Here is a 12,659-nt window from a genome sequence, read left to right as displayed (position 1 = left end):
AATTTTTTTTTTTTTGGACATTCGAATATCTCGGTCTGATTAATTTGAGTCTGTGTCAGATAGGCCCACTAAGGAGATAAAGCGCTCCCTATCAAGAAATCATATACTCAAAGGTCTTGAACTCGAGACATTTGATTAAGAATAAGGAATTCCAACCATTCCACCAAATCCCTCGGTACTGATACAATTGTCTTATGTCACACGGATATAGCACATGAGAGTGGGCTATACATTAAATTGGTCCCCCTTCTTTACTCCTCCCCTCTAAATCCCCAAACCTCTCATGCAACTTTTCCAATTTGTGAAATTGAATGGCCATAAAAAATGGCCAACATGGACTTTATTGCAAGAGAGGAACTTTACTGCAAGAGGAGCTTTCTTTGGCCCAGATAATGATTGTTGTGTTGTTATTCTTGACAAAGCTCAAATCAGCATAAAAGAAGTGGAAAGATTGAATATTGGAGTTGGACTTAGCATCAAAAGTTGCAAAAGGCAGCATTTTCACTGTTGAACATGATGGTCTTTTAGTAGAAAAATTCAGAGCTAATTAAATAACACGATATTGAACACGAAAGTGGACCATGAGTTTCCCACATATAATGATGGTAAGTCATACAAGAAGAGCACACATTTATTGTTGTCGTAACAGTGGTGTCAAGCCAGCTTGTGCGTACCTGTACTAATGAATCGTAAAAACTTGGAACATTGTCAAGCCAGCTTGTGCGTACCTGTACTAATGAATCATGAAAACTTGGAACATACAGTCACTCTGTACCATGAGGTTCCCACAAATAATGATGGTAAGTCATACAAGAAGAGCGCATAATTATTGTTGTTGTAACAGTGGTGTCAAGCCAACTTGTACGTACCTCTACTAAAGAATCGTGCGAAGTTGGAACATACAATCTCACACTGTACCATGAGGTTCCCACAAATAATGATGGTAGGTCATACATGAAGAGTGCACATTTATTGTTGTTTTAATAGTAGTGTCAAGCCAGCTTGTACGTACCTCTACTAATGGAGTGTGAAGCGGGGACATATGATCTCACACTGAGTGTTAAACTGAAATTCAAACCTAAAATCACTATGTTATCATTTCCCTTCTATCTCACCCGAAATGTTATTAAAGCTTTCGGTCACCTTGAATCAATGCGTGTCAAATGGGGGGTTGGGCTGATTTTAGGACATGTCAAAATGGGCTGAATCAATAACTAGGTGGGTCAATAACCGGTCCAAAAGTAAGTTGGGCTAAAATTTGGGTCATAACCCAACCCACCCAACTCGTACTAAATTTTAATTAATATGTATTATTTTCTCATGAATTGTTTGATTACCAAATAAGACTTTTTTTCCTTTTGTTATTGTCATATATAACATATCAAACAAAAAAAAAATTAAAGATATTTTAGCAAAATTATTCATAGATCAATTTGGACGAGAATCAGCCCAATTTTAGATGAGCTGAAATAAATGAGGAATTTTCAAAAACCACTATTGTTTAGTGGTTATTAACTTATGGATACCATATTCATAATTACTTCCTATAACTATTATTCAGTTGTTACGGTAGTGTATTCATTGTATTCGCGTTGCTGTATTCATGAATACAACAGCAAAAACCGCCTAAAAATCAAAGCAGTCTAGTTGTACGCGCATGTATTCACATGTATTCGTGCCATGTATTCATGAATACATCAGCAAAAAGCAGCTAAAATCAGGGCAGTCTAGTTGTACGTGCATGTATTCACATGTATTAGCGTTGTTGTACTCATGAATACAGCAGTAAAAAGTGCCTAAATCAGGGCAGTCCAACTGTACGCGCATGTATTCACATGTATTCGTGCATTGTATTCATGAATATAGTAGCAAAAAGCGCCTAAAATCAGGACAGTCCAGCTGTAAGCGCATGTATTCGCATGCATTCGCACTGTTGTATTCATGAATACAGTAGTAAAAAATGCCTAAAATTAGGGCAGTCCAGCTGTACGCGCATGTATTCACATGTATTCGCACCATGTATATGAATACAGTAATGACAATCACATTAAAAATAGGTATGTCCAGCTGTCTAAGAGAAAGGAAAAACATAAATATCGTATTTTATGCCTCAATGGTAGCGTATACCATAAATACTTATTTTGATATAAAATAGAAAAGGTAGCTATAAAAAATAATATTTTACAATGATTTTGGTTTATAATAAATAGGGCGTTGAAGGGTCAAAAATGCTCCTGAACTATTGAAAAGGGTCAAAAAATACCCTTCATCCACCTATTGGGCTAAAAATAGCCCTCCATCTACCTTTTTGGTTCACTTATACCCTTTGACCATTATGTCAATGCTGGATTTTAAAAACAATTATTTAAATTCGACGTGGCAATTTTTTATTGGTCGAAATTAAAACATCTAACCTATTAGAAAGATCCACCCATATCTACCCGTTTTTCGGACTAACTGATAATAGGCTAGATTTATGTAATTTGGCGATTGTTTATGCCTCAACTTGATTATGTTTCACTGCTATAATATAGTTAAATGATGTTAAATTGGATCCAATTATGAATTTCACACGTTGCAGGAGTGCGTAGCATGTATGAGGACTTAAAACTATGATAGGAGCTAAATTGAAGCAAGAAAAGCCCCTTGGAGCTGAGTACGTGGGAAGACGAGAGAAAGAAGTGATGAAATGAAGACCTGGACTAGCGCGACCGCGCTAGCCCAGATGGTCGAGGCAGAATGATAGGGCATATGCGCGGTCACTAGCGCGTCCATTAGCGCGACCGCGCTAGCCCAGTTCCGGAAAAATAAATTTCAGGGGTAAAATTGGACGTTCAGGGGCAAATCCACTTAACCTATAGAAGGTCTAGCTCACCCAAGAGATTATTATCAAGGTTTTCATAGCTTAGTTCAAGAAAACGAGAGGCAAGAGGCAAGGAGGATAATTCAACATCGAGTTCTTCCTTTCTTCCTTTTGTTTTTATGATTTGTGATGAATTTGAATATTGTTATGATGAACCATAGTATGAGTAGCTAAATATTTAGTCTAAGTTTTTGATGGAACCTATTGAAGGATGAACTTCTTGTTACGTTAATATAGTTTGCCTGATTTAATCTCTATTTGTTCAACTATGTGCTTGTTGTAGTTAATTGACAGGATCCTCAATTAGTTGTGCCTATTTAGTGTGCATAACTCGGGAGAGAGTGCATATTTAGGCAATTGTTGAACAACACCACTCCCAAAATATATGAGGGATCAATAACTGCGGGTTTAAAGGCGGCTTTAGGGATAACGAAGCCTTGGTTGCAATCTAAAGTGAGCCGTAATAAACAAAGTCAGCTCGTGTATCTCGGGAGAGTGCGTCTAGTAAATTATCGTGATTACTCGGGAGAGATTTACGATAATAGGAGTGCTTATGATTGATAGATATGATTTGGTGATTCTATGTGAAGTATAACCGGAAGGGATTCCATCAATAGGGGAAATCATAACCTTAGAACCTTCTCTTAATTGTTTACAACTCAATCATAGTTAGTTTTTCAGTTGTTTAGTTACATTCATTTGTAGTTAGTAGAAATACCCTCAATTCTTATTTACAACGTTTGGGAAGTTGATTCCGTGGAATTTAGTAAGTCTAACGAGAAGTAATTGATAGGTTAATTCCTTGTGGGTTTGACACTGGGCTAAATACTCAGATTATATTTGCAACATCCGTGTGTCCTTTTTATAAGGCATAGTTGCGCACGATCACTAACCCGCCCCAACAGTAACCTGACCCGAATAAAAAGTTCTAAAATTTTTTTTTTAAAAAAAAAAAAGAAAGAAAAGAAAGACACCCCGCGTGGCAACATTACCAGTTTGTTCTTCCTAACGACGCGGTGCTAGTAAAGAGCTTATATGAGTAAGTTCCCAAGTAGGTGCTTCCGGATATTCTGCATTTCCAAGCATTGAGGAACTGGATCTTAACATTTTTGGAACACTTTGGAGAAAAATATCAATCTTCTTGGAGCTCACTTGATGTAGCGACGAGTTGGTAGCGAAATACTTTGTAGATTTTGGATTTCTTTCTATGTCACGATTTTGGCAGATTTTGGGGCCTCTTTTTTTTTGTTGAATTTTTTGTTTGGGTCGGGCTAGTATTTGAAGCGGGTTAGTACGAAAAACTAGTAGATATGGGTGGGTCTATCTAATGTGTTAGATGTTTTAATTTTGGCCAATAAGAACTTGCCACATGGAATTTAAATAATTATTATTTTTAATTCAACACTGACCTAACGGTCAAAGGGCACAAGTGAACCAAAGAGGTATGAAGGAGTATTTTTAGCCTAATAGGTGAATGAAAGGTATTTTTAAACCTTTTTCAATAGTACAGAGGCATATTTAAGCCTTTTCCGTAAATAGGATGTATATCTTCACTATAGGAGGTAAAATTTCCGAAATAAATTGGGTTAAAATAGACTGAGCTCAACAAATGGACAAGTCAATGACCCGCCAACCGGCCCAGTCAAAATGGATTGAATTCAACAAATAAACGAGTCAATGACCAACCCAACCTTGGGCCGATTCAGCAAGTCAAATGAGTGTGGACCAAATTGCCACCCCTATATGCAACTATCATTAAATGCAACTTTGTATATGGAAAATAACGAGTCGATCAATCAGCCAAAAGATACCGCATAAACACAATACAGGTGGAATTCTAACCAAAGTTTCATGGCAAAAATTGCAAACCATGAAACACAGATTCAACTTTTCAAGTAAATCATGCACTTGATGCACAAAAGATAGGCCAATTGATGCCTACAACTAGCAAATCACAATTTTCACCACATTAGGTATACAAATTCTGATACAATGATCAAGACCAGTTTTAAACTTACAACAAAGCATGCAATTTGTTTGATGTCCTTTAAGTGCAAATAAAATTTCCTCTACATTACATTTGACAACATGATTAAGCCACTAAACAATCTGATTCAATAAACAGGATTAGCTTTAAAAGGCCGAAGGCCATGGAAATCAGCCTGCAATTATATACAAAATTCCATTGTTACTTCTTCCCGGAACTTGTTGCTTTTGAAGATCCCACCACAGCATGATCAACCGAGCCAATAAATAGCTGAGACGAAAATGTATTAGTTTTTCTTAATTTCCCTGGAAATTCCTTTCCCGAATTACCCTTCAAAGAAAGATTCTTCCTAAACCGGTTCTTGTTTAGTGAGAGCATAGTGCTCCGAGATGGTGCTTGCAAGGCCCCTTCAACACAATCTCCAGAATAAGCACAGCCCCAAGGCTTGGACGGTCCATCTTCATTGAACGTTTTAAGCCTAGGAAAGAACTTGGAAAAAGGTCGCTGCTCCGGAGAACTACCATCTTCGAGCTTGGAGCAGATGGGGCACGGAGGATCACTTTTACATGATTTTGGTGTAGTTTGCTCCAAACATTCAGCATGAAATACATGGAGACATGAAAGAACCCCAGCAACTGGCATATCTCCACTTCTCACAATTCGTCGGGAACTCCAAGGCGATCTCTGCGAGAGAAACCTCTCGCATAACCCGCATCTGAAGCCATCTGAAGGGTTACAAGGTTTACTTAGGAATTCAGATTGAAAGGATTCAGAAGCCTCTGTCAGGTCAAGACTGCCACTAGCACTGCTCAAGCGGTGTTTATCTCTTTGCGGTGTTGAGGTATCAAGTTCTAAAAAACCAGGTGAGAAGCTGTCAATAGCTTCTCTTCTAGGTGTTTCAGTTGGAATTGACAGAGGATGTATGGGTTTAGACATAAAGAAACGGCGACTTGGGAAGCTACGATGAGACGAATGGGACTTGGTGATTGAATCACAATCACTATTGTCAGATCGGGATGAAGTTGAGCCTCCACCATCCCTAGCAGTTGATGTTCCCTATAAAAAATTCATTGTCATAAGAAAGCTGGATTTACACTAACAAACATCAAAAGAATGCAGATAGTGGAGAACAGCAAATGCATACCTCCATTGTGGGTGAAAATGAAAATGGCCTCAAGATCGCATCTACCAAGCGAAAAATAAGCAAAATTAGCAGTAGAAATGAAACATCCAGAATGGTGGCATTAGTAAAAGAGCATTGGCTGAAACCAATAAGCCAAATGTTTCAGAAGCAGTAACAGAATTGATTCTTTAAGCACATTAACTTGCTACCTCTGACAGCGCCCAATGTGAAATTACCATAAATTTAGACATCGGAAAAAGGAGCATGGTCAACCATAGAGTTTCAGTCCATATTATTACATTGTAATGAAAAACTAATTCCATATCATGTTAAGATAGACTGGCTTTTCTACCCTATAAGATGTTGGTAACTGTCCTTTTATAGAAATAATCAAGAACCGCAGCTTCCAGCTTTAAAACTCAGTGGATAATGAGTCCTCCTCCATCTACCTTAAAAACAAACTTAGTTACATTCCTTAGCAGAGTTCGAACTCGTAACGTTGCCTACCACACATAATGTGTTAAAATGCATTGCCCTTGAACCAAACCCCTGGGGGCATTGGTAATAGTTTTTTAGTCAGCTTTGGTGTTTAAGCGTATTATGACTTGTGAAATAGATTTAATATGTTACTTCGAGTTTTTTCTTTTTTTGAGATAAGTATATATTTTACCAAGAGTTACCACCTTATATGATCATGATGTAATGATCTGGTATCTCCCAAATTTTCCAAGATACTCATTCCTACTTTGTAGCATGTTGGTATAAAATTTCAACATTTGTGACACATAGTTAACCCATCCTAATACCTACTTCCTTGTCAACATATCTTTTTTCCTCTCCAAGTTAACAAGAGCTGCCACTTTATATAGAATTGTAAGAATCACTTGATGGATAAAAGATTTGAGAGAAGAAAGTTTTGTTACACAAAACCAAGAAACGAACAAATTAATTTGTGTGAGGCAAACAAACAAGGCTGCAACACGTATGCTACATAAGACTCTTAAGGAAAGCAGGTGTATTTTGAAACCACAACGGACCTATTTCTTTTAAACTACAACCTCATTTTATTTTTTTATTTTTTTTTTGGGGGGGGGGGGGGGTTTGTTCTTTAGATAAGTTTTTGATTCTACGCGTTCGATTGTCCTTTTGTTTGATCCAGATAGTCCATATATCACGACCCTCTCTATCCTCACAAGTTAGGGGTAAGGTCTGCGTACACACTACCCTCCCCAGACCCCACCGTGTGGGATAATACTGGGTATGTTGTGTTGTTGTAGTCCATATATCACGATGAGTAACTACTAGACTCCTTACCTGTGTATCTTGTTGACTGATGACCGCCAGACCAACAGATTAAAGTTATACTGCTTCAGTATCAAGTTGACATATGTTTTTGTAAATTAGCTGTCTAACACATTTTTTAGAGGCCTAAGACTTATTTAACTAATGTTTCAAAAATATAAAAGAAATTAGCATCATAACAAATTTTAATTTTTTAATTAACATCATAAACCTGCCGAATGCGCATACTGGTAGATGGGAGCCAGAAGAAAGAAATCTGCCAAAATTTTCTAAAAACTCAGTGTTCCATTTGGGGCATTAAGGAATGTGCCAAACCTCGAACCTGTTTACAGCTAATTTTTGACAGAGACACCCACATGTCTGTATTTTATATACCAGAGTACAGGATGTTAATCAGCAAAAGAAGCGAAAAGAAGCACCTGAAGGATTTGGCACCATTCACCACATTATGTGGTGGATGAGAATGGTAACTCAGTTGTTTCCGTGCAGGAAAGAATGAAGAACACGGTTCTTTATTTGCCTAGAAGCCAACATCCAGTAGTCATCCTAACAGGAATACTATGGAGGAATTACTGGTAAGAGATTGCTCACTCAGTCAAAGTTCCAGTAACAAATAAATGCATAAATGGTTGAATCAAAATTATTACAAAAAATGAATCAGACACCTAAAGCGTATCACCTGAAGGTTTTGTATTTTGCAAAACTGCCACAAAATACTTGTTTGCAACAGTTGTGAACACTACTGCCCTAGACAACTAACACAACCTTTTCTTTCGTGACGGTGAGAGAAAAGGGAAAAAGGAGAATCTTTCGGATGGAAGTTCGCAGACTGAACACGAAGCAAATCTACTCATTTTTACTTCATTCATCTTAAGCACTGCAAGCACAGATAAAGATGAAGGTTGCAATATGTTTATGGTCACCGTAGAACAAGTCAAATCAAGATGAATCTTCATAATATTGGATGTGCTGGAACATGAACAGGATGAGACTAATAACTCAAAATAATATAGAGGATATATAGCCGGGTATAATTGTTTAATGAGTCCAAACGCAATATCTTGCACAATATTATGCATAACAAATAATTTTCAAAAAAATAAAAAAATTAACAAAAAAATTAAAAACATACTGTACTTACGAACATAGGAAGAGTTGATGTTCATGAAAGTTAACTGGGTGAAGATTGTATGTAATAAGGAACGTTACGTAAAAATGACCAAACCAAAGGCCATTCAATAAATCCACTAAAGAATCACAATAGGGCAAACCAAAAATATTGTCATCCAACAAAGAACATCCAGGAATTCGGAAAGCAAAGTTTCAATCTTTGCTTATTCCTACAATTCTTCTAATGGCCTATGTGTATGGGCCAAACTCCTGAGCGTGCCTTCAGCAAAGAAGATCACTACTAGTGCCAATACTGCTAACCAAAAGACATAACACAAAATTGCTACCTTATTTTATCATCAATTAGACATCATTTCAACAAACTACCAAGGATGTTAAACTAAGAAAATTGGTTCATAAACTTCACCATAATTTTGCACGAGCAATCGAGCATTATGCCTTCTACCTAGGCTGCCCAGTGATGGCTGAACCCATCTTATGGGTTTTAGATAATGTGTTTACAAAATTCCAGGGTGAGCTACCAAAAGATTTTAGAGGTGGATACTACCACATCAATGAGATACTCTTATTCAAGAGCATGTCCACATGTCAATGGTAATGAAAAGAAGAAAAGGTGTTCTCTCGTTTTTCCTTTTGCAACCTGAATGGGGATCCCTCATTGATACAAGCCTTTACAACCCCTGATGTTTTGAAATTTCATGTAATACCCTATTGTTCATCTTTTAGTAATATTATTCTAAAATATTTTCCCTAGTGAAGTAACTATAAATAATCGAAAAATTATTAATGTAATCGGATAATTTAAATCCCACTCCTACTCAGGTAAGAAAATACACTTAATTCCTATATAAACAAATAGTTCCATAGCAATTGAACATAGGCTGCTTCTTGTTTTTTTTTTCTCATGGAAGGTTCAAATTATAAAACTCCAATGGATTATCAAGATTTTCTTCGTTCTTTTCAAGATTTGAACTTGGAAAAAAATTAACTTCTCCACACAACAATGCAAGTTCTTCTGAGAATCTTCCATTGGTGGAAGATGGTTTTAATATTCCAAAAGAAAGTGACAGAATTTGGGCAATTTCATCTGACATTGAAACTACTGATAGTTCTTTTTCTTGGTTGAGTTCTACAAGTAATAATGGTTCTGTTTCTTCTCTTCAAAATAACAAAGAAGAATACTTTTCTAAAAATTCAAGAATTTCACTGACTCAAAGTAGTATGCAATCATCATTAGAATGGCCATCAACAAGTTCTGCAAATATTTGGGCTTAAGATAATAATAATTCCAACAATGGAAGTAAGTATAAAGTTCACAACTTTACTTTATTCATGCATGCAGACTAGTTATTTTTCTTTTAATTTTTATTTTTAATTGTTGTTACTGCTTTCTTTTTCTTTCCTTGAGCCGAGGATCTATCAGAAATCGCCTCTCTACCCTTAAAGGTAGGGGTAAGGTCTGCGTACACACTACCCTCCTCAGACCTCACTCGTGGGATTATACTGGGTTTGTTGTTGTTGTTGTTGACCCTATTGTTCATCTTTCCAAAGTTGTAAGGCTGGACAAATACCCTCTGTTCCATAGCATCTCAGGAAATACTTTCAATCCCCTTGCATTTCCCCTACCATTTTTCACCTACGAATCCTTCAGCTAATCCCTTCACCTGGGCGTAGCACTAGTCATGTACTGTTTGGTTTGCCCATGGGCTTAATCTACTTAACTCTTTTTTTTTTTGGGGGGGGGGGGGGTTGACACCAAGTCAGTCCAAAATTAGCTTGCATCACAGTGTCTCATAGAAAACCCCAATGCACAAGGAATACAGGTCACAGGATAGCACAAGCAAACAAATAAGAACTTTGTATCAAACTCCAAACAAAAACCACAAACTATCAACCAAAAAAATATACATATATAAGAGGAAAAAACATCAGCTGATAGCACAGTCAACATAAATGGAGCAAGTAATGAGAGAACAAAAGTAAAACCCAACTAAGCATTCTTAGAAGTTTAACTCATATACAAAAGAAAATGCAGAGGCAATATGCTTACCCCTCCTTGAAGTACCATAATTATCAACATTGATTTCTTGGATAGCTGGTGGAGTCCATTGTTGTGCAGGAGAGATATCCGACGGACTACTATAGTATGCACCAACACCACCATCTGATACGAGATATTGGTGATTGGCCAATTGGTTTCCCCTCACCCAACCTCTACTCTCTCTACTGTTTGACGAAGCAGAAGATCCATACAATTGAACTCCATCATTAGACCCAAAAGACAATGCTTCAGGTTGGAAGCGGAAATCCCATCTGGATGGTGCTGGCGAGAAGCTTGAATTAGTCCGCCAGTAGGGCTCGTGTGGGCCCATGGACCATTCTCCGCTAGCTGCAGTGGACCCATGTGGCCTTGCAGCCACACAACAAAGGGACCCCGTCTTAGCTATGTTTCACAAGACTCACAAGGTATTATATTGGTGCTTGCTTCTATCAATTCTCAATTTTCAAAATAAACGGGGAAGCTACACTAACTACTCCATTCAGCCCCACAACAAAAGGACCCCTGCAATTGCCAATTCTCAATTTTCAAAGTAAAAGGGGTAATTCAAGTAACTACTCCATTTTTTCCATGTCTAGCACCAAGAGAATGAGTTTTTCCTTCGCTACTTTGAACTACTCCATGTGTCCTTCTGAAACACACCTGGTAAGTGCAAAAATAAATTATATACAGCAATTCCACTAAAACGAGTACAAGCATGGCATGATTACGTCTGCAGAAAACTCAGACGAAGCTTAACTATATGGAAGCCAGAAAATGCCATGCACGAAGTGTTGATAGCAGTATTATTCTCCGTTACTTGACAATCACCAATCTACATTCATGAAAAGGAAAACGTCAGGACACAATATAGAAGGTTACCATCAGGAGTCATGGTTAGAAGGCTTGACCAAAAAAAGGGAAAGCGTTAAGTGCAACTAACTTAGCAAAGTAAATTCAAATAACACCAACATGCATAAAATGAAGGTAATATATGGCATAAAAAACTCTTCTTTAAGGTGATGCAGAAAGCCGATGAAGCTTTGGCCCAATTGACAAGGCTGAGGAGCTAATTCGGTTCGATTCACAGCAGGAGGAAGGTAATCATATTTGTTATCCAAAAATGTGGACATATTCGTAATTAATATCCCCTAAATTAAGATACATCGTATTTAGCATGACCATTCACAACTCTCTCTTACCATAGTGGGTTGTACTCTCACTTCATTCAATCAATCAATAAATAACTACGCCTCAATCACAAATCAGTCGAGCTCCGCGAAATCCATCATCCATTACTTCACTCAAAAACAAATTGGAAAACCAACATTCGAGAAGGCAAGTACTAGTTTATATGGTGCTTAAGTCTCTGCAGTGAGATACAAATTATCATAATGCATTTGAAACTTCCTTTTTTTTTCATTTTTGTTTCTCAGGTAACATTAAACAATAAACAACTTCATATAGAGAAACACAATAATTACAAGTCAACCACAAAAATATACAAAACAATCAAAACTAAGATTTAAACAAAAAGGAAATACCAAAACTACTAGAAGCAAGAATAGTGACCTTATCAGAACATATTTATTACTTCCTTCTTTAGTACTACCAATTATTTGAGACCCAATACAAATTTAAAACCCCACATAGTAATAACAACCCCAACTTCAAAAACACTTCAAAAACTGATCTGAAACCTCAAGAACCAATAAAAAGCAAAAAAGACAACCTTTACTTAAAATGAAATTCCCAAAACCCTAATATCAAGATTATAAAAATGTATGCATGGAAGTAAAAAATTGGACATAAAATAAAGTAGGTAAAAGGGTATTGAGTGAAACTTACAATTGTTTGAATTATTGGGGTTTTGATGATTAGAATTTTTGCAGACTGAAAGTGGAATTTTGAAGGAATAAAAATGTCTGCGTGCACATGTGAATAAAAACCCTAACTTCTCGCTGATACTGCTATTATTTTATGTGTATCTTTTTGCCTTCATGTCCTTCATTTTTTGTTGCTTTATCCATGTTTGTCCCCTCTTATGTTTTGGTTTGCATTTACGCCCTTATCATATGTACTGTTACTATCACTGTTTATACTGCCACATGCATTCTATTCTCTAACTAGAATTGAGAAATATTTTATAAACTTTTTTTCCAAAATGTCCTTGTAAACTGTAATCACTTCTTCCCCAATGAATGATGAAAAGGTT

The 12,659-nt window shown here is 36.8% G+C and overlaps 1 protein-coding gene across 2 annotated transcripts; it reads right to left on the bottom strand.

Moving 5' to 3' along the window:
• Positions 1 to 4,751: 4,751 nt before the first annotated feature.
• LOC104210049 (uncharacterized) lies at positions 4,752 to 12,440 on the bottom strand. 2 transcript variants are annotated; one of them, XM_009758848.2, is made up of 5 exons: positions 12,293 to 12,440; positions 11,205 to 11,279; positions 10,457 to 11,107; positions 5,995 to 6,035; positions 4,752 to 5,906 (listed from the first exon to the last, which is right to left on the bottom strand). In XM_009758848.2, the coding sequence occupies exons 3-5, from the start codon at positions 10,776 to 10,778 to the stop codon at positions 5,052 to 5,054; spliced, it is 1,218 nt and encodes a 405-aa protein (XP_009757150.2). In that variant the 5' UTR covers positions 10,779 to 11,107; positions 11,205 to 11,279; positions 12,293 to 12,440; the 3' UTR covers positions 4,752 to 5,051. The 2 variants fall into 2 exon arrangements, with proteins under 2 accessions (XP_009757150.2, XP_070016132.1); XM_070160031.1 differs by lacking the exons at positions 11,205 to 11,279; positions 12,293 to 12,440 and adding exons at positions 7,695 to 7,833; positions 7,955 to 8,152 and having other exon boundaries at positions 10,457 to 10,580.
• Between the last annotated feature and the right edge of the window lie 219 nt (positions 12,441 to 12,659).

The sequence above is a fragment of the Nicotiana sylvestris genome, chromosome 10, assembly GCF_000393655.2.
Source record: "Nicotiana sylvestris chromosome 10, ASM39365v2, whole genome shotgun sequence".
Lineage (NCBI taxonomy): Eukaryota > Viridiplantae > Streptophyta > Magnoliopsida > Solanales > Solanaceae > Nicotiana > Nicotiana sylvestris.
The sequence above is the reverse complement of the archived record's forward strand: the minus strand, read 5'-3'. Positions and strand labels throughout refer to the sequence as shown.

Excerpts from the sequence above, each read along its gene's own strand:
- LOC104210049 (XM_009758848.2), bottom strand. The coding sequence starts at position 10,778 with ATGGGCCCACACGAGCCCTACTGGCGGACTAATTCAAGCTTCTCGCCA. Across the intron at positions 6,036-10,456 it reads TTATGGTACTTCAAGGAGGG|ATGCGATCTTGAGGCCATTT; the intron begins GTAAGCATATTG and ends TTCGCTTGGTAG. Across the intron at positions 5,907-5,994 it reads CATTTTCACCCACAATGGAG|GGAACATCAACTGCTAGGGA; the intron begins GTATGCATTTGC and ends AATTTTTTATAG.